Raw genomic sequence first — 26,614 nt, 5'->3', positions numbered from 1 at the left:
GAAGGAGCATGGTCCACACCAGGGCAGCCGTGGGATTTTCTCCAGAGGGGAGGGAGAGGAGCACTGTGGGGCAGGCAGGTTTGTGAAGCCTGGGGCTCCTCACCATAACCATGCTGTACCCCACTCCACCAAACCAGGGGCTCAGGTTCTTCCACATGTCCGCACTGCTCTGCTGTGCCCTCTGACCAACTGCCATCTCCAGGAAGAGAAGTGGAATCCCAATGCCCAACAGCATCAAGATGTACGCTATAAAGAAGCTGCCTGTGGAGAGAAGGCAGAAGGGTTCCGAGAGCCTCGGCTCATGTCTGTCCTTCTTTATGCAACTAGGAAGACTGCTCACCAGCAGCACCCTCACTCAGGCCACAAGGTTAAGGCTTGACTGCCCCGCATCCGTCACTGGCCAACCTTCTTACTTCTAGGAGTCTCAGACGCCTGGTCATTGCCCTTCCCCACCAACATCCTGCCTGGCCAACCCACCGAGTTATGCTCAAAACCCTGACCTCCACTTTCCCAGACCCTGGGTGCTCGGACTCCTGCTTTCTATCCTGCTCTCACATCTCAGAGACGTCAGCAACGGAAACGAGGACAGGCTTCACTCCTGTTGTCCCTTTTGGGTTCACGTGCCCTGGTTCCCAGACTTACAGCTTCCTTTGTGAACCCAGCCTGAGGCAAAGCGCAGGACTCCAGATGGCATCAGCAAGTAGCTCATGATGGCTAGCATGTACTCAACCTTGCTGGCCCAGAGCTGCCGGGGAGGGTAGCCTTCACTGCTCTCCCTGCTCATCCTGTTCACCAACTCTGAGGATTCCTGTTCCAGGGTTGTTACTGTTGCTAATTCTGTGACACTGGGCTTGGGTTGTAAGGTAATTCTTGCCAAAGCGAGGGTCTCCCAGGCCTGAGCCTTTGCCATCCGAGTCTCTGAAACTTGAGCCTGTGCAATCCAGGTTGATGGAGACCAGGTCAGCATGCCGACTTCCCATGCCCCAAGGTGTGAATCCATATCAGTGAGCTTTGAGTCCCAGGATACACTTTCTTCCATATTGGACTCTGAAGCCTGAGGCACATCCGATGGAGAAGCTCTTGACTTGGAAGGTTCATTCTCACCTTCCTTAGTGGACCTTAAAATCAAAAGTCATGATTTTAGGTGAAATCTAATAAGGAAACTATTCTCAGGCTTACTTAAGGATTCACTGAGTTTCAAACTATCTTGAAGGAGGCTACCATGTCTACACACTTCACTTACTGACATTCGAAACACATACAACCATAAACATCGCATACATACCGTGCATGTAAGTACCATACTGACACCACACATGGATATGTGCTATGCATACCACACAAAGATATCATGTACCACACACACAGGTACCACATTCACATATATTGCACATAGGCACCACATGTATCACACACACACACACATCACATACACTAACCCAGGCATGATATGCATCATCACCTTCACATGCACTACAAATACATACCATCACATATTACACATACACACATGTACCACATACCACACCCACACACACTCACAAATATCATACACACAAGCGCCACAGACACTCCTACCACACACACACACAGCACCTACCTTCACTATACACATGAATGACTTAGCACACCCACGCATACACATGCATCACATGCACACATATGCATCCTACCCATCCACCACACACTGGCCACACACAGGGAATTCATACCATCCACATATTTCTTCCATGATGTTTTTACTTCTTCAGGATGTATTAGCACAAGGGACAGGGGTCTGGGTAGCTAAAGTTAATGGGCAGGAAGGTGGGAACCACACTAAGAATTTTTGGGGACAGAGAAAGACACCCTCCAGAGCTTGGACTTCCACTAGCAATCTCAGTTGTCAAGCTGCTAAGGCAGGAGGACTGCTATAACTTGGGGTACAGAGAGAGACAGGATAAGGAGCAGGGAGGGAGGGGGAAGAAGGGCAGAGATAGAGAGAAAGAGAGAGAATGTGTGTGTGAGGGGGAAAGAGGAGTGAGAGAGAGAGGAGTGTGTGTGTGTGTGAGAGAGAGAGGGAGGGAAGAGGAGTGTGTGAGAGAGCGAAGGGAGAGAGGAGTGTGTGTGAGAGAGAGAGAAAGAGAGAGTGTGTGTGTGTGAGGGGGAAAAGGAGTGTGTGAGAGAGAGGGAGAGAGAGGAGTGTGGTGTGTGTGAGAGAGAAAGACAGACAGACAGACAGGACAGACAGACAGGACAGACAGACAGACAGACAGAGAATATCACATCAGTCTGGCTCTTTTTGCAGTGGGCTTTTGTGTTTGCTGGACTGGGGATTGCTCACTCGGGATGCTGCTGCCTCTGCCACTCACAGACAGGTTTGGGAACCCTGCTTTGCCTCACCAGCTCTCTGTCAGCACCCCACCTCAACTCAGAAAGGGTTCAGAGGAGCCTGACTTGCTCCTGTTTCAGACAGCAGCTGCCTCCCACCCTCTCCGTCCACCCACTCTGCTCTTCTTCACGGCCTTCTGGATTCCTGACTCTGTCATCTGTGCCTCCTGCTCTACCCCCCACCCAACTTCCCAGCCAAAGGATGGTTCAGCACCTCATGTCTGGCGCCACTTTGGGCCGTGCCGGCTGTGGTCCTGACACTTTGACTTTTGTTGGCTCTTCAAATGTTCTGCAGGACAGAGGGCAAGGAGTGTACTGAAAAGGAAAAGGAGAAAGGTCTGTGAAAGAGACAAAGACAGGAGAGGATGACAGACTGCGACAGGAATGACTGAGCTGGAAATGCTCAGCTGGTAAATGGCTTGCAGCACAAGCCCAGGATGAGAGAGTCCAGTTCTAGATGCACGTGACAGCTGGCCATGGGGGCAGGTATGTAATCCCAGCACTAGGACAGGGAGACAGAAGCCAGCCCTGCCTAAGTGGCCAGCTCTACGCCAATGGAAACCCTGTCTCATGTTTATGCATATGCATAAACACGCACACACAAACACACACACACACATAAAATCATCTTCGGTTGCTAATACAAGATGGCCAAAAGTTTGACAAAGATAGAATGCCTAGATGGCAGTACTGCAAGACAACCCCCAAGCTGGAACACTGTGCTCCGCTCTCCTGAGCTCCTGGGGAGGATGTGCTCCTGACACAACACACAAAGAACACAACACCAAAATGGAGAGCCAGAAGGTAGCTATGAGGGAAATCAGACCCCAAGTTGGGGATGTTTTATAAAACAGCTGGTTTATACAACTGTTTCAAACGATGAGGCGGGGCTGATGGGATGAGTCAGTGGGCACAGGTGTGTGCTGCCAGGCCTGCCTTCAATTCCTGAGAAGGAAAGAACTGACTGCTGTGAATCGTCCCCTCACCTCCATATTTTGCAGTGGCATGTGACATATATATGTGTGTGTGTATGTATATATATATGTGTGTATGTGTATATACATATGTATACATACATATATATATGTGTGTGTGTAATTACAAATTTTTAAATGTCATAGCAATGAAGGCAAGAAAAGAAGGAAATATTACATACCCAAATTACAACTTCATCTGTGAAATTATGTCAAATTTTATTTTATTTTTTTCAATACACTGTTTATTTGTCACAGCCCTCTGTAGGATAGACCCACTCTGTAGTGGTTTATCTGTAGGGTAAAGCCAGGCTGGCCTCAAACTCAAGAGATCCACCTGCCTCTGCTTCCCAAGTGCTGGGATTAAATGTGCCAGCATTTCCCAGCTTGAAACAGAATTTTTTAGTGAAAAAAAAAATCAGAACAGCTAGGGCTACACAGCAAAACCCTGTCTCAAACAAACAAACACCCCCAAAACAAAACAAAAACCCCATAGTGTTGTCAATATAATGAACCTCATAACTTGGAGCAACAGACACAGCCATGGGAGCTGAGGAGATAGCCTAGTGAAAGCATGACAAGGGCTTGAGCTCAGATCCCGGAACTCATGGAAAAAAAACAAAAAACAAAAAAAAAAAAAAAACCAGGCAGACAGAGCTAGGCAAAATGGTAGGAAGACATCATCCTAGAACAGGAAGGAGAGCCTGGGAGACCTGGAGGGGAAGCCGTGGGTAGATGCCTGCTGGGCAGCTGTCCAGTTGAATCCACGAGTTCCAAGTTCAGTTGAGCAATCCTGTCTCAAAAAATAGAGCAGAGTGGGATAGAAGACACCTGACATCAGCCTCGGGCCTCCACATATGTAGACATGTGATAGAAGACACCTGACATCAGCCTCGGGCCTCCACATATGTAGACATGTGATAGAAGACACCTGACGTCAGCCTCGGGCCTCCACATATGTAGACATGTGATAGAAGACACCTGACGTCAGCCTCGGGCCTCCACATATGTAGACATGTGATAGAAGACACCTGACATCAGCCTCGGGCCTCCACATATGTAGACATGTGATAGAAGACACCTGATGTCAGCCTCGGGCCTCCACATATGTAGACATGTGATAGAAGACACCTGACGTCAGCCTCGGGCCTCCACATATGTAGACATGTGATAGAAGACACCTGACGTCAGCCTTGGGCCTCCACATATGTAGACATGAACACGCAAACATGCACACTCACACACAGTGATCGACTAAGTCTGTGTATTTAAAAAGAAGCAAAGTTAAACTGTGCCATGTCATTAAGTAGTGTCCACACACATGGACAAAGAAAAGCCTCGGAGTGTTCATCCCAATCAGACACCGTTGCCTCAGGAAAGGGAGACGCGCTGACGTAACCTGAGAGTGCTCTGGAATCGTGACAACTTCCTCTCTGTAGCGGTCTCTCCTGGTTTTCTTAGAGCGGGCTTTCCACTGTAGCTCAGGCTTGCTCAGAGCTCACTGTTTGGTGAGCTGCCCTAAAACTTGTAGCAATCCTACTGCCTCAGCCGCCTGAGGCCTGGGGTTACACGCTTGAGCTGCCACACTTGACTAGTAATGTTCTATTTCTTGAGTGGGTTAGAGTTGTGCTGTTTGAATGTGGATTTGAGAGCCCAAACCTTTTAAGTTCAGACTTCATTTTAGAGAACCTGATCTAAGTTTGAACTCAGGTAGACTTAACAAGCTTAGGTTCCAAGTTGCCCCCCAACAAAAACCGAGCCTAGCTCCAGTCTCTAGGCTAACCCCTAACAAGACCAGTGTCTTCAGGTTATTCCAGCAAATCTTCACCCCAGGTTACACCCCCTGCCTAACGACCACCAATGCAGCGGGGAGCAGAAACTAAGTTTATAATATGACTCCCAGCAGCAGCCAATGATGTTAAAGGCCACGGGAGCTTTCCAATTAGATGCTTGCACACGTATTCCCTGCTTGCTGCTTACTATAAAGCCTTGCCCCATTAGGGGCTCCCCTACCACCAAGACAGTCCTGTGTGAAGAAGTACTTCCTCACTGCACCCCCCCACCCCCACCCCCACCCCCATTCCTGGCCCTGAGCTGTGATTTATATCAGATTGGTGTTAACCCTTCCCTGGAGCTACAGATTGTTAGAAGTGTGGACCCCATGAGGAGAATCTCAGAGCTGGAAGAAGCTTTAGGAGGTGGCAGCACAGTAACTGGTCAGGGGGCTGGAGAGATGCACGTATACTAAAACTGGACGATACAGAGAAGATTAGCATGGCCCCTGCAAGGATGGCACGCAAATCCGTGAAGCACTCAAAAAACAAACAAAACAAAAAACACTGGCTGCTCCTCTCAGGACCTGAGGTCAATTCCCAGGAACCACATGGTGGCTCACAACCATCTGTAGTGGGATCCAATGCCCTCTTCTGGTGTGTCTAAAGACAGCTGCAGTGTACATAAAATAAATAAATGAATTTTAAAAAAAAAAGTGATTAGGTCAAAGGCTGGAAGTATAGATGAGGGCAATAAATCTTGCCCAGCAAGTCCAAGGCCCAGGTTTGACTCCCAGAAATGCAACAACAAATATATGTCTCTGAAACCATTACCTTCAGAAATATTAATGCTGTTGTCACATGGGCCAGGCTGATCTCTAACTAATTCTGTAGCCAAGGATAACCTTAACCTGACTCCCCTGCCTGCACTTCCCGTGTGCTGTCCTTACACATCTGCAGAACCCGTGAGCACATCTGTGAGCACATCCTTACACACCTGCACAACCACACCTGCGAGCGCTGTCATGTGAGTAAGCTTGACTACGGAGTCTTCCTGGATTTGTTTCACTATGTGACCTCTTCCTCTCCCTCCTGCTCCTCCTGCTCCCATCTTGATGCCACCCAGAAGCCTCACCAGAGCAGTACAGATGTTGACGTCACGCTGTTAGATCCTCAGTACTACGGGCTAAGTAGACCCCCTTTCTTTACTTAGTCCAGGGCTTTGTATATTTTGTTATAGTAATAGAATATGGGTTAATGTACACAGATGGGTGGTTTATAATTATTCATTTAAAGCTGTTCTGTTCTTACAGGCACATATTCTATTTTTACAATTTAAAATATTAAAGACAAAATACTTTTTAAATGAGATAAAATAGTTGGTACAAATATCCAAGAAAATGGTGTCACAAGACTGAAAGGGAACTGTGCACAGTGGGTCCTGCCTACAATCCCAACACTCCGGAAGCTGAAGGAGCAGAGTGGATGTGAGTTCCGGCCCCGGGTGAGCTCCAGAATGAGACCCTTTCTCAGAAATAAACGTAAGGATAAGAAACGGGCCGGGGGCCGGACATGGTGGTGCACGCCTTTAATCCTAGCGCTGGGGAGGCAGAGGCAGGCGGATTTCTGAGTTCTAGGCCAGCCTGGTTTACAAAGTGAGTTCCAGGACAGCCAGGGCTATAAAGAGAAACCCTGTCTCAAAAAGAAAACAAAAAACAAACAAACAAACAAACAAACGGGCCCGGGAGAGCGTCTCCTTGCTGCTCTGCAGGGGACCTAAGCTCAGTGACCAGCTCCCACACTGACTGGCACATCATGCCCGTAACTCCAGTGCCAGAGGACCATAACCCTCTTCTGGCCTCCAGAAATACACATGCACATAAAAACACGCTAAAAATAACAAGAAAACAAAAAGGACTGAAACCATAAAAAGCAGTTGAGTCCAATATTATCAACACAAAAGTAAATATCATACATTCTTTTTTTAAAGTATCTACCATAGGCCTGGTATTGTGGCTTTTAATCCCAGTACTGGGGATGAAGAGGCAGGCACATCTCTGAGTTCAAGACCTGGAGTGAGAGTTTTGCTTTGTTTAAAAGCCCAGCTATGTCATGTGAATCTGGTTTTGTTTCCATCCCAGGTGTGGCTATGGGGCTGCGTCAGTTCGTCCACAGCCGTTAGCTAGGACTGTCTCATGCTTTCGGAGGGGTGTGATTTTTGCCAGCTGTGGAGATTTTACATTTGGAATTCTGGGGACGCTGAAGGGGGGACAGATGTTAGACCCCTATGTAGGGGGTGGAGGTGACTCTGAAGAAGGAGGGAAAAAGAGGGGAGGAGGAGAAGACTGCTTCCTGTACTGCTGCTGTAGGTAGAGGCACAAGAATCCAATAAAAATAATTACAGGGCTGGTGAGCTGGTGAGATGGCTCAGTGGGTAAGAGCACCCGACTGCTCTTCTGAAGGTCCCGAGTTCAAATCCCAGCAACCACATGGTGGCTCATAACCATCCGTAATGAGATCTGACTCCCTCTTCTGGTGTGTCTGAAGACAGCTACAATGTACTTACATATAATAAATAAATAAATCTTAAAAATAAAAGAAATACTATTTAAAATAATAATAATAACTACAAATACGACAACAGTGGCCAGCCTGGTCCACAGAGCAGTTCCAGAATAGCCAGGACTGTTACGCAGAGAAACTTGGTCTCAAAAAAAAACAAAAAACAAAAAAAACAATAAGACCAAACAAACACACAAACAAACAAAAAATGAGAATTCCAGGTAAGCCACCCACCCTAGAACCTTGCTTCACTTCCTCAGTGTCCCCCCACCTAATCCCCAATTCTTCCTCCTTCTTCATCACCATATTCCAGTCCCCAACTGGGGCAGTGACCCCCTGTTCAACCACAGGCCACACCAGCCAGAAGACCAGACAAAACAATAACTAAGGAACAAAACACCCATGCAGCAAAATAAACCCAGGAGTCAGCACCTAGACCTATAACCACCCCAAACCCAGACGCCTGGACGCCAGCATAAGAACACAATCAACAACAGTCAGGCCATGCTACCACCAGAGCTCAGATATCCTACCACAGCAAGCCTTGAAGAGTCCACCACAGCTGGAGCACGAGAAAAAAAAATTATGAAAAGGAAATTAATATATCCCTTAAAGAAATTGAGGAAAATCAGGTGGTATAGTGGCGTACACCTTTGAGCCCAGCACTGGGAGGCAGAGGCAGGCAGATCTCTGAGTTGGAAGCTAGCCTGGTCTACAGAGTGAGTTCCAGCACAACCAGGGCTATACAGAGAAATCTTGTTTTGGAAAAAAAAATCATGGAAAAGACAAACAAAAAAATGGAGGAAGTGAAAAAAAGAAAGAAAGAAAAAGAAAGAAAGAAAGAAAGAAAGAAAGAAAGAAAGCCAAGAAGAATCAGACAATTGAAGGAAACAAAACTGTTCAAGGCACGAAAATGAAAGGGAAGCAATACAGAAAACGCAGCAATACAGAAAACGCAGCGTGAGGGCGCTCTGGAAGTGAGAGATCTGGGGAAGAGAAAAGGAACAACAGACACAACATCACGATAGAATACACGGGATGGAAGAGAGAATCTCGGGCATTGCCAATGTGATAGAAGAAATGGATGCATCCGTCCAAGAAAATGTTAAATCTAAAAAATCCCTGACACAGAACTGTAGCTTCTCTTTTGACTTTCTTTTTCCAACCTTTATCCCCCTCAATTTCACCTCCTATCACTAGATAGGAGAGAAAGAAGGGGAGAGGTCTCTGGATCTAATTTCTTTCTTGTTTTTTTGTTTGTTTGTTTGTTTGGTTGGTTGGTTGGTTTTTTTGTTTGTTTTTCCTGGTATTTCCAGACAGGGTTTCTCTGTGTAGCCCTGGCTGTCCTGGAACTCACTCTGTAGACCAGGCTGGCCTCGAACTCAGAAATCTGCCTGCCTCTGCCTCCAGAGTGCTGGAGTTAAAGGCATGCACCACACTGCCCAGCTCTTCTTTATTGTTTCTTGAGCACAGCTTATAACAAACCACATCCAATCCCTCACCCTGGCAGTTATGTACCCTCTGAAAAGTTCCCAGAATTCCAACATCACACGATCACAGAATTTATCTGCAGCAGATATCATGCTTCTGCTAGAGCCCAAGGCAAATCACAGTCAGCTGAGGCAAAGCAGCCCTGTATCTTCACCTGGAATTAAAATGAAAATGTAGGGGCTGGTGAGATGGCTCAACAGGTAAGAGCACCTGACTGCTCTTCTGAAGGTCCTGAGTTCAAATCCCGGAAACCACATGGTGGCTCACAACCATCCGTAACGAGATCTGACTCCCTCTTCTGGTGTGTCTGAAGACAGCTACAGTGTATTTACATATAATAAAAAATAAAAATAAAAAAATAAAAAAAAATGAAAATGTATTCTTCCTGGGACTAAACCACCAATCAAAGAAAACACATGGATTGACTCGTGGTTCTAGCTGCATATGTAGCAGAGGATGGCCTAGTCGGTCATCAATGGGAGGAGAGGCCCTTGGTCCTGTGAAGGTTCTATGCCTCAGTATAGACAACTACCCCTAATGAGATCTGACGCCCTCTTCTGGTGTGTCTGAAGTCAACTACAGTGTACTTATGTATAATAATAAATAAATCTTTTTTAAAAAAAAGTGTGCCCAAAAAAAAAAAAAGAAAGAAAAGAAAACGTATTCTTATAACATTTCTGTATTTTTTAAAGGAACCAAAATTCCAGATTTCTCACTAAACAAAACACCCAGGAAATCTGGGACACCATGAAAGGACTGAAAAGAAGGAAAGGGTTAGGGGAAAATTCAAATCCCAATTCAAAGGCCCAGAAAATATTTGCAACAAAACCATAGGGGAAAATTTTCCTAACGTAAGGAAGCAATGTCTATAAAGGTACAAGAAGCATACAGAACACCATACAGACTGTGTTGGAGTGATGTTTTTGTACACTATGTGAAGATGTGTCTCTTTCGTTCCTTGCCTGCCAACAGCACCTTCTGACTGACCAAAATGAAAAGCCTATGGCTTATAGCAGAAGACAGACTAGAAGGTGGGATGCCTGGCAGATTGAGGGACTCTGAGAAAGAGTTAGGCATGGAGAGCTTTGTTACCCAGACTCATGGAAGCTGGACTTATGAAACTGAGGAGAGCTTACTAACCAGTCAAGTGGCTGATGTAGAATAATATAAATGGGTTAATATAAGTGAAAAGCTGGTTGGGGAGCAAGCCTAAGCTAAAGCCATAAGCACCATAAATACATAAGTCTCTGTGTCATTATTCAGGAACTGGGCAGGGCTTAGAAAAAGCCCACATAGTTACAGATTATCAGAAAAGAAAGTCTACTTGGCACATAATAATCAAAACACTAAACATACAGAACAAAGAAAGAATATTAAAAGCTTCAAGGAAAAAAGAGCGGGTAACATATAAAGGCAGACCTGTCAGAATTACACCCGACTTCTCCATGGAGGCTGTATAAGCCAGAAGGACCAGGAGAGATGTCCAGCAGATCACAAATGCCAGCCCAGACTACTATATCCAACAAAACTTTCAATCATCATAGATGAAGAAAACAAGACATTCCACGATAAAGTCAAATTTAAACTATATCTATCTACAAATCCAGCCCTACAGAAGGTTCTAGAAGGAAAACTCCAACTAAAGGAGGTTAACTACATCCATGAACACACAGAAAATAGCCTCACACCTGCAAGACAAAAAGGAAACACATACACACATTACCACCACCAACAAAACCAACAAGAAAACAGGAATTAACAATCATTGGTCATTGATATGTCTCAATATCAATGAATTGAGTTCCCAGTAAAAAGACACAGATCACAAAATGGATGTGAAAACAGAATCCATCCTTCTGCTGCATACAAGAAACACACACACACACACACACACACACACACACACACACACCCTCAGGATCAAAGAGACGCCACCTCAGAGTAAAAGGTTGGGAAAAGATTATCCAAGCAAATGAACCTAAGAAACAAGCTGGTGTAGCCATTCTAGTATCTAACAAAACAGACTTCAGACCAAAGTTAAGCAAAAGAAAGAGGTAAGGACGCTCCATACTCAAAAGGAAAACTCCATCAAGATGGTGTTTCAAATCTTAGCATCTGTGCCCCAAATGCAAGGGTCTCCACGTGTGTAAAAGAAACACTACTACAAGCCAGGCAGTGGTGGGCCACGCCTTTAATCCCAGCACTCGGGAGGCAGAGGCAGGCAGATTTCTGAGTTCGAGGCCAGCCTGTTCTACAAAGTGAGTTCCAGGACAGCCAGGGCTACACAGAGAAACCCTCTCTCAAAAAACAAAAACAAAAACAAAACAAAAAAAGAAAAGAAACACTACTACAGCATAGTTTATACATTCATCCTCACACAATGATACTAGAAGACTTCAATACCCCAATGGACAGGTCACCCACCCAAAAACTAAACTGGAACTAACAGACATTATGAACCAAATCACCCAAACACAAAAGAGTGTACATTCTCCAAAACTGACCATATACTAGGTCACAAAGCAAGTCCCAAAAGATAGAAGAAAATGGAAAAAAACTCCCTGCATCCTATCAGAACATTATGGACTAAAACTGGACTTCAGCAACAACAGAAACAACACAAAGCCTACAAACTAATGGAAACTGAACAACTCTACTGAATGAAAACTGGGTGCCGGGCAGTGGTGGTGCACGCCTTTAATCCCAGCACTTGGGAGGCAGAGGCAGGCGGATCTCTGAGTTCAAGGCCAGCCTGATCTACAGAGTGAGTTCCAGGACAGCCAGGGCTACACAGAGAAACCCTGCCTCGAAAAAGAAAAAAAAAGAAAAAGAAAAAAAAAAAAAGAAAACTGGGTCAAAGAAAGAAAGAAAGAAATTAAAGACTTCCTAGAATTCAATGAAAATGAATATGCAGCATACCCAAACTTATGGGACATGATGAAAGTCGTGCTAAGAGGAAAGTTCAGATCACTAAGTGCCTACATTAAAAAAAAAAAAAAAAAAAAAAAAAGGAGGAGGGGCTGGAGAGTTGGCTCAGCAGTTAAGAGCACTGACTGCTCTTTTCTTCCAGAGGTCCTGAGGTCAATTCCGAACAACCACATGGCGGCTCACAACTGTCTGTACTGGGATCTGATGCCCTCTTCTGGAGTGACTGAAGACAACTACAGTGTACTTATATAAGATAAATCTTTTTTTTTTTTTAAAGCACTTTTATACTAGCAATTTAACAGTACCCCTGAAAACTCTAGGGAAAAAAAAAAAGGAAGCACCCAAATGGAGTGGATGACAGGAAATAATCAAACTCAGGGCTGAAATCAATAAAATAGAAACAAAGAGAATAGAAACAATCAATGAAACCAAGAACTGGTTCTTTGAGAAAATCCACAAGATAGACAAATTCTTATCCAAACTAACTAAAAGGCAAAGAGAGAATATCCAAATTAATAAATCAGAGACAAAAAGGGAGACAACAGCAGACACTGAGAAAATTCAGAGAACTGTAAGGACTTTAAAAACCTGTACACCACCAAACTGGGTAATCAAAAAGAAATTTTCTGAACAGATACCACTTATCAAAGTTAAAGGAAATCAGGTAAACTATCTAAATAATCCCATCACTCTTAAGGAAATAGAAGCAGTCATTAAAAGTCTCCAAACTGGGGCTGGAAAGGAGGCTTAGCGGGTAAGAGCGCTGACTTCTCTTCCAAAGGTCCTGAGATCAAATCCCAGCAACCACGTGGTGGCTCACAACTACCTGTAATGAGATCTGACGCCCTCTTCTGGTGTGTCTGAGGACAGCTACAGTGTACTTGGATATAATAAATAAATAAATCCTTTAAAATAAAAAAAGTCTCCAAACCAAAAAAAAAAAAAAAAAAAAAAAAAAAAAAAAAAAAAATCCCAGGGCAGATGGTTTTAGTGCAGAATTTTACCAGACTTTCAAAAAAGAGCTAATGCCAATGCTCCTCAAACTATTCCACAAAATAGAAACAGAAGAAACATTTCCAGATTCATTTAATGAGGCCACAGTCACCCTGATAAAGAAAGAGAATTGCAGAACAATTTCCCTTATGAACGTAGGTGGAAAAAAAAAATACTACATAAAGTACTCACAACCAAATCCAAGAATATATCAAAAATGATCATCCACGAGGATTCAGGGATGATTCAATATGCAAAATCTGTAAGTGTAATCTACCATATAAACAACCTGAAAGAAAAGAGAAACACATGGTCATCTCATTAGACACTGTAAAAGCCTTTGATGGACACGAGCATCCTTCATGAGAAAACTCTTGGAGAGATCAGAGATACAAGGCATAGACGTAAACACAATAAAGGCAATGTACAGAAGCTATAGCCAACATCAAATGAAATGGGGAGAAACTCAAAGTAATTCCACTAAAATCAGGGACGAGACAAGGCTGCCCAGTCTCTCCCTATCTATTTACTATAGTACTTGAGGTTCCAACTAGAGCAATAAGACCACTGGAGGAGATCAAGTGAATACAAATTGAAAAGGATGAAGTCACTGTCTTTATTTGCAGATAGGACAATATAAATAAACAACCCCAAAAGTTCTACCAGAAAACTTCCTACAGCTGATAAACGCCTCATGGAAGTGGGTGTATACAAGAGTAACTTTAAAAATGTCAATAGCCCTCCTATATACAAATAATGAACAGGATGAGAAAAATCAGAGAAACAACATACTTCACAATAGCCACAAATAATATAAAATATCTAGCCAAGTGTACTGGCTAGTTTTGTGTCAACTTGACACCGCTGGAGTTATCACAGAGAAAGGAGCTTCAGTTGAGGAAATGCCTCCATGAGATCCAGCTGTAAGGCATTTTCTCAATTAGTGATCAAGGGGGAAAGGCCCCTTGTGGGTGGTGCCATCTCTGGGCTGGTAGTCTTGGTTCTATAAGAGAGCAGGCTGAGCAAGCCAGGGGAGGCAAGCCAGTAAGTGACATCCCTCCATGGCCTCTGCATCAGCTCCTGCTTCCTGACCTGCTTGAGTTCCAGTCCTGACTTCCTTGGTGATGAACAGCAATGTGGAAGTGTAAGCCGAATAAACCCTTTCCTCCCCAGCTTGCTTCTTGGTCATGATGTTTTGTGCAGGAATAGAAACCCTGACTAAGACACCAAGCAAGGAAAATACTTGTAAAACAAAAATGTGGAGGATTTGAAGGAAGAATTGAAGATATCAGGAGATAAATCTTCCATGCTCAAGGGTTGGTAAAATTAATGCAGTAAAAAGGCCATCCTACCAAAAACAATGTACATATTCAGTGCAATCCCAAACAAAATCCAACACAATACTTTACAGACCTTGAAAGGACAATACTCAAACTTCAACACAAAACCCAGGATAGATAGAACAATCCAGAACAACAAAAGAACTTCCAGCAGTATCATTATCCCTGATCTCAAGTTGTACTACATAGCTATACTAATAAAAATCACAGAGTACTGACATAAAAACAGATAGAGTGATCAATGGAATTGAAACAAAGACCCAAAAATAAATATACACACCTGTGGACATGAATTTTGATTTAAAAAAAACAGAAATACATAACCAAAAAAAAGCATATTCAACAAATGGTGATGATCTAAGTGGATGTCTGCATGTAGAAGAATGCAAACAGATCCATACCTATCACCCAGCATAAAAATCAAGTCCAGATGGATCAAAGACCTCAACATAAACTAGATACACTGACCCTGAAAAAGAGAAAGTGGGGAATAGCCTTGAATGCAGTGACACAGGAGACAACTTCCTCAACAGAACATCAATCGTGCAGGCTCTAAGATCAATTAATCTCAAGAAACTAGGCATCAACAAACCAAATAATCCGATTAAAACTGGGGTACAGATCACAACAGAATTCTCAGTAGAGGAATTTCAAATAGCTGAGAAACAAATAAATGTTCAACATCCTTAGCCATTAGGGAAATGCAAATAAAACCTATCTGGAGAGTCCACCTTACACTAATCAGATTGGCTAAGATCAAAAATACAAGTGACCGCTCTGCTCGTGACCATGTGGAGCAAGGGGAACACTCCTCTATAGTTGGTGGGAGGGCAAACTTGTTTTAGCCACTTTGAAAGTCAATATGGTAGTTCCTCAAACAATTTGGACTCAATCTACATCAAGACCCAGGTATACTGCTCTTAGGCTTGAACCCAAAGGTTGCTCCATCTTCTTACAAGGACATTTGCTCAACTATGTTCATAGCAATTTTATTTTATTTTATTTTATTTTTTGGTTTTTCAAGATAGGGTTTCTCTGTGTAGCCCTGACTGTCCTGGAACTCACTCTGTAGACCAGGCTGGCCTCGAACTCAGAAATCTGCCTGCTTCTGTCTCCCAAGTGCTGGGATTAAAGGAGTGCGCCACCACTGCCTGGCAGCAATTTTATTAAAAATAGCCAGAAACTGAAAACAACCTAGATGTCTCTCAACCAAAGAATAGATAAATAAAATGTAGTACATTTACACAGTGGAGTACTACTCACCAGTTTTAAAAAATGATATCATGAAACTTGCAAGCAAATGGATGGAACTAGAAAAAAAAAATCACCCTGAGTGAGGTAACCCAGACATAGAAAGGCAAACATGGTGTGTAGTCTTAAGTGGACAGTAGCTGTTAAGTGAAGGATAATCAGGCTACAGTCCACAAATCCAGAAAGGCTAAGTAGCAAGGAGGGTTCAATGGGGAATGCATGGATCTCCCTAGGAAGGGGAAATAGAATAGATTCTGCTGATAGGGTGGGTGGGGATGGAAATAGGAGGGATGAGGTAGGGAAAAGAGATGGAAAGAGAGAGAACAAGGCATTTGAGGTGGGGGGCATAGTAGAAACAATGCAGTTGAAACTCTCAGGTGGACTGGTGAGATGGCTCAGCGGTTGAGAGCACTGGCTGCTCTTCCAGAGGTCCTGAGTTCAAGTCCCAGTGGCCACATGGTGGCTCACAACCATCCGTTACGAAATCTGATGCCCTCCTCTGGAGTAACTGAGGACAGCTACAGTGTACTCACATATAATAAATAATATATAATAATAAATATAATAAATAATATATAATAAGTACATATCACATATAATAAATAAATAAATATTTTAAAAGAAAAAAGAAACTCTCAGGAACCTATGAGAATGGCCCTATTGAAGACTCCTAGCAATGGAGGACATAAAACCTGAGCTGTCCATCTTCTATAACCAGGCAAGGCTTCCTCTCATGGTGGAACTGGGACACCAATCCAGACAAAACTTTTGACCTACAACCTGTCCTGCCTGCAAGATGTGCTAGGGCAATGGTGGTACAGACCTTGTAGAAGTAGTCAACCAATGACTGGTCTAATATGAGGCTTCAACTGGAAGCCCAGGCCTGACCCGGCCTCGATGACCAGGAACTAGAGGCTGGATAGACCAAAGACTTAGCATGAAACTCAACTGGCCAAAAGACAAAACCAAACCAAACCAAACCAAAACGACAACAACAACAACAAGATACCTAGTGATGTTCTGCTATACTCATAGATCAATGCCTAGCTCAGTTGTCATCAGAAAGGATTTCTCCAGCAGCTGATGGGAATGGATACAGAGACCCACAGCTGAACATTTAGCGCAGAGAGAGAGAGAGAGAGAGAGAGAGAGAGAGAGAGAGAGCCCAAGTTGATAGTCTCCATAGGGTCTCTCCCCTTAGAGCTTGGGGAACCCTGTGGAAGAGGAGAAGGGAATTGTGAGGTTGAGGACACCAGGAGAGCACCGCCCACAGAACCAACTAAGCAGGACTCATGGGGGCTCTGAAGCAGTCTATGATGTTAGGTCCTCTGCATATATGTGTGTGTGTGTGTATTATGGTTGTTGGCTTGGTTTTTTTTGGGGGACTCCTCACAATGGGAGTAGCGGGTGTCTCTGACTCAATGAATATTAGACAATGGTCTATTCTTGGGACCCATTTCCTCCTACTATGTTTCTTTGCCCAGGCTTGAGGTTTTATGCCTGGTCTTATTTTATCTTGTTCGGTTGATGTCCCTGGGAGGCCTGTTATTTTCTAAAGGAAAATTGGGATGGGGTGGGCATAGGGGGTGGAGCTGGGGGCAAGGAGAGGTGGGGGAAACTTCTCAGAGTGGAGGGAGGGGAAGGAGGAGAAACTGTGGTCGGACTGTAGTATACAAGAGAAGAATAAATTTTTTTTTTTTTTTAAGATTTATTTATTCATTATATGTAAGTACACTGTAGCTGTCTTCAGACACTCCAGAAGAGGGCGTCAGATCTCGTTACAGATGGTTGTGAGCCACCATGTGGTTGCTGGGATTTGAACTCCAGACCTTCGGAAGAGCAGTCGGGTGCTCTTACCCACTGAGCCATCTCACCAGCCCCCAAATTTTTTTAAAAATTTCTCTACCATTATTTCTTAATTTGGCTTTATTTTTTCTTTGGGGACGAGAGTAGATGTGAATAGAGAAAAGGGTTTTGTTTTTAATTTTATTAATGAATGTATTTTATTTATGTGAGTGCTCTATGCACATCAGAAGAGGAAATCAGATCCCGTTATAGATGGCTGTGAACCACTGTGTGGTTGCTAGGAATTGAACTCAGGACTTCTGAAAGAGCAGTCAAGTGCTCTTAATCACTGACCCATCTGTCCAGCCCGGTTTAAAAAAAAAAAAAAGTTTTTTAATGCATATGGAATTGACCAAGCTGAGGGCTGGGGAATGTAGCTCGTTTGGTTGAATGCTTGCCCTGAATGCACAGGGCCCTAGGTTTCACCCCCAGTATCTCATTAGAGGAGTTTTGATGGCCTGTGACAGAAATCACAGTCCTTGGGAAGTAGAGATGAGAGGACTTGAATAAAGTCCTTTGTTATCCTTGACCACACAACGTGTTCTAGGCCAGCCTGGGCTAGTTGAGACCCTGTCTCAAAAGCTAATCAAGTTGAGGCCAACAAGATGGCTCAGTGGGTAAAAGCACTTGCTGCCAGTTCTGATGACCTACATTCCATCCTGTTCTCCACATGAAGACAAGAGAGAACTAACTCCCACAAGTTGTCTTCTGACCCCCACACATGTCAGGGCACACGCACCAGAGACTCATATCTAAACGATCAGTCAATCACTAGACCGCAATAACTTTTCAAAGATAGGCATGGTGAGGAAGTAGAGGTTTACCTGCGGCACACAAAACTTCACAACTAGGTATTTTGCCCATATCAAAATAAATGAGTCATCTCTTCAAATACAATAAGTCAAAAATCTCAAACTTTGATAGTGTTGTCCCTGACTCTGTAGTCCATCGGACAATAGTAACAATTTAATAACAGGCAAGTTGTGTGAAAGGAGATCGATTTGCCTAACTAGAACTTGTTTAAAAACAAGCAGAAGTGAAAACAGTTTTCTGGACAATCCGGTCAACTGGAACTTTCAGTTGCAGAACTGAGCGCTGGATTTGATTCCTCGTTTAATGTATTCATTTCTCCGGTCAGTACTTGGACTTGGGCCTTGTCCCTGCTAGGCAAGTGATCTCTAACTGAGCTCCAGCCCCAGCCACTCCTGAACCCTCCGACCCCAGGACTGAGCCCGTGGCTGTCACAGGTCCCTAGGAGCCTCCTCGGAAACGCCCCCTGTGCTCACTTTACCTCCTTCCCTGGAACTATGGCCTCAGAAGGGAAAGCAAGCTGGTGTCCTGAGTCCTCCGAACAGGAGGTGGCTGTCCCTAGCGGGCGGGAAATGAAGCCGGGTCGGGTTGCCGCCTCTTAGGCGCCTTCCCAATAGAGCAGCCGTCAAGAGTTGCGGGAGGTTGACTCTCAGGCCTGGCCTCAGGCAGGCGCAGCCGAGGAGCGAGGAGGCAGTTTTCCGGGTTCTGACGGAGAGGGGGCACGGTGACCTTGACCTCGCGACTCCCCCCTCCCTCCCTCCTTCCTGGCGTCCTGTGGAGAGCCTGGGGCAGCACAATGGCCGCCCCGTCGGTCTCACCGCCCGGGCCTCGAGATCCCCGCTGAACTCTCCAGCGGCTGTCTGGGTGAAAAGGTCCGGGAGGCCTCGGCATGGAAGCTTAGCGACCTCCCCAGGCCCTCCGGCCCCCTGGAAGGCAGTTCCCACATCGTGAACCCACGAGGCCTTCCCTGCCCTTTCTGTGTCTCTGCGCTATTGCTCCCGTCTCGCCTCCTTCCTCTACCCACGCGAAGGAGTTTGCTGTGGCGCTTCCGGTGCGCGTGCACATACACGTGCTCGCAGCTTCTGACTGCGCGTGCGCCGCAGCGCCTTTGCCTCTGGGCGCAGCCTTCCACCCCTGTGTGACCCCAGTGCTTTGATTCCTTGATGCCACAGGCAGAAATGGTGCAAAGACTTAATCTTCACAATTATTCCGTGTTGATTTCAAACCACTGTTAATTACTAAACGCCTCCCTTTCAGGAGCAAAATAAACACACACACACACACACACACACACACACACACACACACACACACACACAAAGGCCAATTAGGGATTTTAAGGACAGCAGATAAGAATTAAAAACTGGCAAATGAGAGGCCCAGATGTGCCACCAAACGGTGTTCCATCCCAGACCCCACAGGAGGAAGGGAAGATAAGCTAAGTGTCTCAACCTATCTGTCCGATTATTGGGACAATGAAGCACAAAGAAAGGGGAATCTCCCCCTAGGAATCTCATGCTGGGAAAGGGAAAAGATGCCAACCAATGGTTAGCGTGTCCCTGAATAGGATTTCACACGGCTCTAAGAGCTTGGGCGACCACAGGTTGAGGTTGAAGCCCAGACGATGGTGGGTCAGTGGTGGGTAGGACCGCATGGTGGACTGCATAGACATGCATAACATTAGCCTTCTATTTACACCTCAGTCTCAGTGAGGGACCCCAAAAATGAATTGAAGGGGATCACCAGATCGCTTTGTGCCCTTCTAAATGTGACCACACTGTGTGTAAACCTTTTTCTGTTTCCTCTAGAAATTTGGTTCTTTTACTTGGCTTATTGGAGATGGCAGAACCTGCCTTGGAGCACAGCCTGTGGCAGGAGAGGCCCAGTCCCGAAAATTTATCTATCTTCTGCCCTCTATAAGCACCATGTGGCGCAGACATACACACACACACACATCGTTAAAATTTTTTTAAAAAAAGATGAACAGCTTCCAATGTTGTCCTCTGGCCTCCAAAGGCGCGCGCGCGCACACACACACACACACACACACACACACACACACACACACTAACACATACAAATACACATACAGAAAGAAAATAGATGAGACATGTCTCAGAAGGCAGCTGCTGTCCCAGAGAACTAGGCTTTGGGTAGATAGGTGATAGGAACTTCCCACATTAGAAATCTGTGAGGAACTGGGGACTTGACAAGTGTCAGGGACTTCTTTCTGGGCACATCATAGGAAACTTTGAAGATGCTAGGTATGCTCAAGTGACCCCCACTCCAGTGCCTGGCTTTTCTGGGGCCTCCTCCCCTCAGGTTTCTCCGCAGAGGTAGGAAGTGCCATCTGAGGTTCACTTCCTCCACCGGATATTCAGGCACTGCCTCGCTGCCCTCCTCACTCCTGGGACTGTCACACCTCCTCTGCAGCCCTTTCACTTCCCCAGGGGTCCAACCCTGGCCCCCAAGCACATCGGAGCACCTGCTCTAGAAGAAAGAGAGCAAAGAGAGAGACCCAGGGAAAGAGACACACAGGACAGAGACCGCAAAGGCCCAGAGAGACAGAGACAGAGAGGCAGAGACAGCGCGGTGGCTCGAGGCTAATGGGTGCTAAGCAGAAGATCACAGGGTGCAGGGGGCGGAGCCAGTAGCCAGTGAGGTCAGAGTGTCTGTGAGGTTGAACTCTGCAGAAACAACCTTGAAGTCCCAGGACCCACGTGAGTGGAAGTCCATCAGAAGCCCCTGTGCGCCCTGCCTGAGCTATGGACACCTGCGAGGAACCCATTGTGTCCCTGGCACCCACATATTCCAAGGACCCTCAGGTACTGCTGTGCACTCGATGGAACCCTGAAGAAGATAGGGCCCCCGCTGACAGTCACTAAATGAACAGGGCGGGGTGGAGCTCCACCCCCCCGGAACTTCCTCTTTCTCTGCCGGTTTCCTTTGTGCCTCTCAGTCTCTGTCTTTCTTTGCCCACTATTCCCCTTCCCCCCTGCGGCCAACACCTCTTCTGTCTGGGTTTCTCGAGTGGGTCATTCCCCATCTAGGCGAAGATGTCCGCCCAAGAGAGTTGCCTCAGCCTCATCAAGTACTTCCTCTTCGTTTTCAACCTCTTCTTCTTTGTGAGTCTACTCATGGCTACCCAGCCGGGGTTCCAGGGCCACAGTGGCCCTTGATCCGCCCTAGCCTCATTTCTTCTCTTCCCCTAGGTACTAGGCGGCCTGATTTTCTGCTTCGGCACCTGGATCCTCATTGACAAGACCAGCTTCGTGTCCTTTGTGGGTGAGGGGGGCTGCGCAGTAGGGGAGGGTCTTTGGACTTGAACCCAGAATCCCACCCCAAGGCATCTCCTGATATCTCACTCGCCCTGGGGAGGCCCTCAATAGCTACTATCTTCCCAGGTAGGGCTCCAGCTCTGACTGGCACCCCACTGGCACTGCCAGTAAGCTGGATGTGTGCTGGTAAGTAGGAAGTGTAAAGCAGATGTAGCCGGTCATGCCTGTCATCCCAGCACGCAGGAGGTGGGAGATCAGGAGTTCCAGGCCATCCTAGACTACACAGTGGGTTGGAGCCCAGGCTGGATAATGAGGTCCTGCCTCCAAAACAACCACAGCACCATGAGGTCGCGGTTAGGAACAGTAATAACAGAAATAATAGCTATTTCTCAAATACTTCCTGTGTCTCATTTTGGACTGGAACTCAGAGACTCTCCCTTGTTGAGGTTCAGAGAAGGGAAGTCTTTTGCTGGGTGTCACACAGCCAGGAAGGGGAAGAGCAAAAATAAAGTAATAATAACAAGGAAACCATTTAAGGAGGGGACACCAAAACCATAGCAACTCAGACTCACCACATTGACCGCTGAATTGAACAGCGTTTTCATTCGAACCTCGCTCAGAACAATTCTAGGATATATGTGGTGGCCCACACCTGACATTCCAGCATGGGGAGGTGTAGGTGGGAAGATCACAAGGTTCCAGGTTACCCCTGGCTACTGAGTCCGAGGCCAGCCTGAGTTACCTGAGACTCTGTCTCAAGAAAAAAGAAAAAAGGAAAGGAAAGGAAAGGAAAGGAAAGGAAAGGAAAGGAAAGTCCAGGAAATCGATCCTTTATTTCTTTGCCCTCAAAAAGTTTAAGAAATGGATTCAGCTGGGCATGGTGGCACATGTCTTTAGTCCCAACACTTGGGAGGCAGAGGTGGGCAGATCTCTGTGAGTTCAAGGCCACCTAGAGTACAGAGTTCCAGGAAGGCCAGGGCTGTTACACAGAGAAATCTTCTCTGAGAGAGAGAGAGAAAGAGAGAGAGAGAGAGAGAGAGAGAGAGAGAGAGAGAGAGAGAGAGAGAGGAGAAAGCACCTCAGCGTGGGGCAGAAGCAGAGGCCCACCCAGGCAGATTCAGAGGAAGGGACACGGGGATCCAAGAGTCACGGCCTTCCTGGGTGGCCGAGTGGAGCTGCTGTCCTCTCCTCCACCCACTCTCACTGCTTGTCACCACCTCAGGTTTGTCCTTCGTGCCACTGCAGACTTGGTCCAAGGTCCTGGCTGTCTCAGGTGTCCTCACCATGGCCCTGGCTCTCCTGGGCTGTGTGGGGGCTCTAAAGGAGCTGCGCTGTCTCCTGGGCCTGGTGAGTGGCATTCCCCACCCCCCGTTTCGGGCCAGCCCCTGGGAGACCCGAGGGGCTGAACTCCCCCTCCACTCTGTCCTCAGTATTTTGGAATGCTGCTGCTCCTGTTTGCCACACAGATTACCCTGGGCATCCTCATTTCCACTCAGCGGGTCCGGGTGAGTTTACTAACATCATTACCCCAGGCTTGGAGGGTCTGGGGCGGGGAGAGAGAAAGGCAGGTGGGCGCTGCTCTCAACCAGGAAGCTGGGCTGTAGAACAACACACAGAGAAAGACACACGGACACAGAAGTACAGAGGCATGTGGTGACTGAAGGGGAAAGGTGAAGTAGTGTTGCTTGTGCTCAATCCCCACAGGCTGAGGTGGAGAATCATATTAGCATAACAGACCAAGGAGGTCACATCGACTAAAAAAAAAAGGGGGGGTCATGTGTGATGGCACACCCCTTTAATTCCACTGCTCTGAAGGAAGAGGCAGGCAGATCTCCATGAGGTCAGATAGGCCCATACAATAAATTCCAGGACAGGTGAGGTTACATAGAGAGACCCTGGAGAGAGAGGGGAGGGTAGAGACAGACACGAACTGACTTCCACTTGGTAGCATTTATTCAGCTGGCTGAGTGTTTGTTGGTTCGACCCCCAACACTTGGTATCTGTAATCCCAACACTCAAGATAGAGACAGGGGGATCAGGAGTACCAGACCAGATGTGAGCTACAGAAAATTAATTTTAAATTTATTTTTAAATGATAATTTTTAAAAAGAAGATGCAATGGAGACCCAAAGTCCCTTAGAAACACTTCTGAGATTCTGAGGAAGAGAGTCACTGCCATCAGGAAAAAAACCCAAGAGTGGCAAAGTTATGGTCCTGGGGTGAACGCCATGGGAGGTGGCTGGGGCAGGCAGGGTGACTGAGCCCAGCCTCATCTACATGCTCTCAGCTGGAGCGAAGGGTGCAGGAATTGGTGTTGAGGACGATCCAGAGCTACCGCACGAATCCGGATGAGACAGCAGCCGAGGAGAGTTGGGACTATGCACAGTTCCAGGTGTGTGAGCTCGTGTCTCCTGTCTCACAGTCTCCTGTCGTCTCAAAACCATTAGTTACTATTCCTTAGGCTCTGGGCTCTAACGTCTCAGCTTCGCCTTGCGTGCCTGTGGGCTGCAGGTCAACTATTTCCTCATCCCCACACTTGCCAAACTGCTTGAGCAGCCCCAAATGGCAGCATTTCTGCCCTCATGTAACTAAGTTCCCAGATCCTAGACCCTGGGGTTGCTCCACCCCAATCCCAACGTTTCTATTTTTTGGACTCCCGCCCCTAGACACATATAGTCCCGCTCCCTATCCACTTATCCCGAGACAACCACACCGTCCAAAATCTCAGGCTCACTCTAAGCCATGTTCTTAGTCCCTAGGCCCCATCATACCTCCAGCCCATTTACACACCCATCATCGCAGGCCTGGCTGCACACCTACACCGGTGACAACGGGCCCCTGACTCTGTCCCCTTCCCCATCAGCTGCGCTGCTGCGGCTGGCAATCTCCGCGGGACTGGAACAAGGCCCAGATGCTGAAAGCGAACGAGTCTGAGGAGCCCTTTGTGCCCTGCTCCTGCTACAACTCCACGGCGACCAATGACTCCACCGTCTTTGATAAGCTCTTTTTCTCCCAGCTAAGCCGGTTGGGGCCGCGGGCGAAGCTGAGGCAGACTGCTGACATATGTGCACTCCCTGCAAAAGCTCACATCTACCGTGAGGTGGGACTAGCGGTAGCCAGTAGCTCTGGACGTGTGGGCCTGGGGCTGGAGCCGTCTGGTGGGAGGGACTTTTAAGAGGTGGAATCTTAAGAGAGTGGGCAGGGTTTGGAGGGTGCGGCTATAATCAGAGGCGTGGCTTCAGGACCAAGGGTAGGGAAAAAAACAAAAACAAAACCAGAATCTGGGAGATGAGTGTGGCCACACAAGCTTCAGGAGTCCAGAGCAGAAAGATGGGCGGGGGCGGAGAGAGTTCAGGGGACAACTGATGTGTTCCAGACCTACACGTGGCGTGGCGTCAGAAGGCAGGCCTTGGGAGGGTAAGGCCAGGATAAAAGACCGAGACTGAAAGGGCAGTCCCTTATATGTAGGCGTGACCTACTCAGGGGCATAGTATGCCAGCAGATCCTAAGCTGGACTGGGCTACTAGAAAGGTAGTTATGGAAGGGGCGGAGTCCTCTGAGGGTGAGAGGCATGATCTAAATAAGGGTGGCACCTGGAACGCTGGCCCAGGGCAAGGCTTGGATAAGACCTGGGTGGATATCTAGGCATTGGGTACCTAAAAAGGGATCCAAGGGTTCCCTTGGCTTAAGGGTGAGTTGCAGAAGCAACGCAGCCACTACACGTCTTCTGCATCCCCAGGGCTGCGCGCAGAGCCTCCAGAAGTGGCTGCACAACAATATCATCTCCATAGTGGGAATCTGTCTGGGAGTCGGTCTTCTTGAGGTGACTTGACCCCGTCCCCATGAGTGATTTGTCTATTGTAGATGTTTCCCCATTGCCGAGGTAACGCGCATACTTAGCGGAGGCGTTATTTATCAAGCAATAGCATGGGGTGGGGCGGAGGCCTGGCTTCTCTAAACTCTGAATGGCTGTACTCGCAGTGCTGCCTCCTCCCCTCTCCCGCAGGTGAGCGGGATGGCGCTGTGTCTGCAGCTACAGCGCCGAGCTCTCGCTAGAGAGCACGTGCTGCCGCTGTCAGGAGCCGAGGGTTCGAACCCTACCCCAGGGCTGAACTCTGAAGGCAGCAGCGGGCGCTGGGGCGGTCTAAGCAGCGGCAGCGGACGCAGCAGCACCCCGTGGGGCAGCTGGGGCATGGCGGGTGCCTGCCCGACATGGGGGGCCAAGGCTCCACAAGGCAAGCTACCCATGGCGCTGGGGCCCTGGTCCTTGTGGGATGCAGAGGAGGAGCCACTTGAGACCGAGAGTGTGGGTGCTGAGGAGGTCGAGGCACAGACGGAGGCTGTTGCGGAGCCTCCAGAATAAAGGACCCTAGCTAGGCTTGCCTTGAGCTTTCTCTTTTGCAGACTGCTGCTGAGCTTTCGCTCTCAACGCTGCCAATCACGCACAGATGTTATGTATGCCCATTCTTTGCCTCTCCCTTTGAGTACCACCCTTTCTCCAACCCTGAAGTATCTCCTTTTTTCCCAGCTCGGCTTCATGACGCTCTCAATATTCCTGTGTAGAAATCTGGATCACGTCTATGACCGGCTGGCCCGGTACCGCTAGGCCCCAGCCCACCCATCGGCACCCACGCACCTCCATGCAGTCAGGAAATGTTTCCTTCCTGGTTGGTCACAGGCTTGGAGCCCATGCCTCAGGCCTCATCCCCTGGGGACCCAGCTGTCTGCCCTATCGACAGCCTTCACTTTCCCCACATGGCCAGGGACTTTTGTGCCCAGCTTCCTTCCCTTCCTGGCTCCCTCCTCCCCACACCATCTGTCTGCCACCTCCCACATGACACCTCAAATAAATCCCCTTTGGGTTTTTGGCTTTTTTTTTTTTTTTTTGGTAAAAATAGCTTTATTCTCCTTCAAACATAAACCATCACTCTTGGGGAAAGGAAGGTGGCAGGGTGGTCCAAGGCTCACTTAAATGGGGTGGGGGAGATTAAGAAGTCCCA

General features: G+C 47.0%; 2 protein-coding genes and 1 non-coding gene across 7 annotated transcripts in view; 2 read left to right on the top strand and 1 right to left on the bottom strand.

Moving 5' to 3' along the window:
- Nucleotides 1-19,368, bottom strand: part of Slc6a16 (solute carrier family 6, member 16) — a 32,613-nt gene extending 13,245 nt beyond the window's left edge. The window contains exons 1-4 of the mRNA NM_001324535.1: nucleotides 18,818-19,368; nucleotides 2,585-2,685; nucleotides 643-1,118; nucleotides 104-261 (exon numbers count right to left, since the gene is read on the bottom strand). Of these exons, the coding sequence (NP_001311464.1) occupies nucleotides 104-261; nucleotides 643-1,118; nucleotides 2,585-2,589 (639 nt within the window). The 5' untranslated portion in view covers nucleotides 2,590-2,685; nucleotides 18,818-19,368. The remainder of the gene's footprint in view (nucleotides 1-103; nucleotides 262-642; nucleotides 1,119-2,584; nucleotides 2,686-18,817) is intronic.
- On the top strand, nucleotides 5,567-5,668 carry Gm23585. The gene has a single exon (XR_003946929.1). It is a non-coding gene; the product is annotated as a U6 spliceosomal RNA (small nuclear RNA).
- A 1,412-nt stretch (nucleotides 19,369-20,780) lies between the features above and the next one.
- Cd37 (CD37 antigen) lies at nucleotides 20,781-26,489 on the top strand. 5 transcript variants are annotated; one of them, XM_006540592.4, is made up of 9 exons: nucleotides 20,781-21,161; nucleotides 21,387-21,461; nucleotides 21,549-21,621; nucleotides 22,837-22,961; nucleotides 23,045-23,119; nucleotides 23,902-24,006; nucleotides 24,478-24,714; nucleotides 25,354-25,437; nucleotides 25,621-26,484. In XM_006540592.4, the coding sequence occupies exons 1-9, from the start codon at nucleotides 21,102-21,104 to the stop codon at nucleotides 25,975-25,977; spliced, it is 1,191 nt and encodes a 396-aa protein (XP_006540655.1). In that variant the 5' UTR covers nucleotides 20,781-21,101; the 3' UTR covers nucleotides 25,978-26,484. The 5 variants fall into 5 exon arrangements, with proteins under 5 accessions (XP_006540655.1, XP_006540656.1, NP_001277731.1 ...); NM_001290802.1 differs by having other exon boundaries at nucleotides 21,006-21,161; nucleotides 26,143-26,489; XM_006540593.4 differs by lacking the exon at nucleotides 21,387-21,461 and having other exon boundaries at nucleotides 20,812-21,161.
- Nucleotides 26,490-26,614: the final 125 nt, after the last annotated feature.

This window comes from Mus musculus, chromosome 7 (genome assembly GCF_000001635.26).
Source record: "Mus musculus strain C57BL/6J chromosome 7, GRCm38.p6 C57BL/6J".
Lineage (NCBI taxonomy): Eukaryota > Metazoa > Chordata > Mammalia > Rodentia > Muridae > Mus > Mus musculus.
Note: the sequence above shows the minus strand (reverse complement) of the source record. Positions and strands in the feature narration are given on the sequence as shown.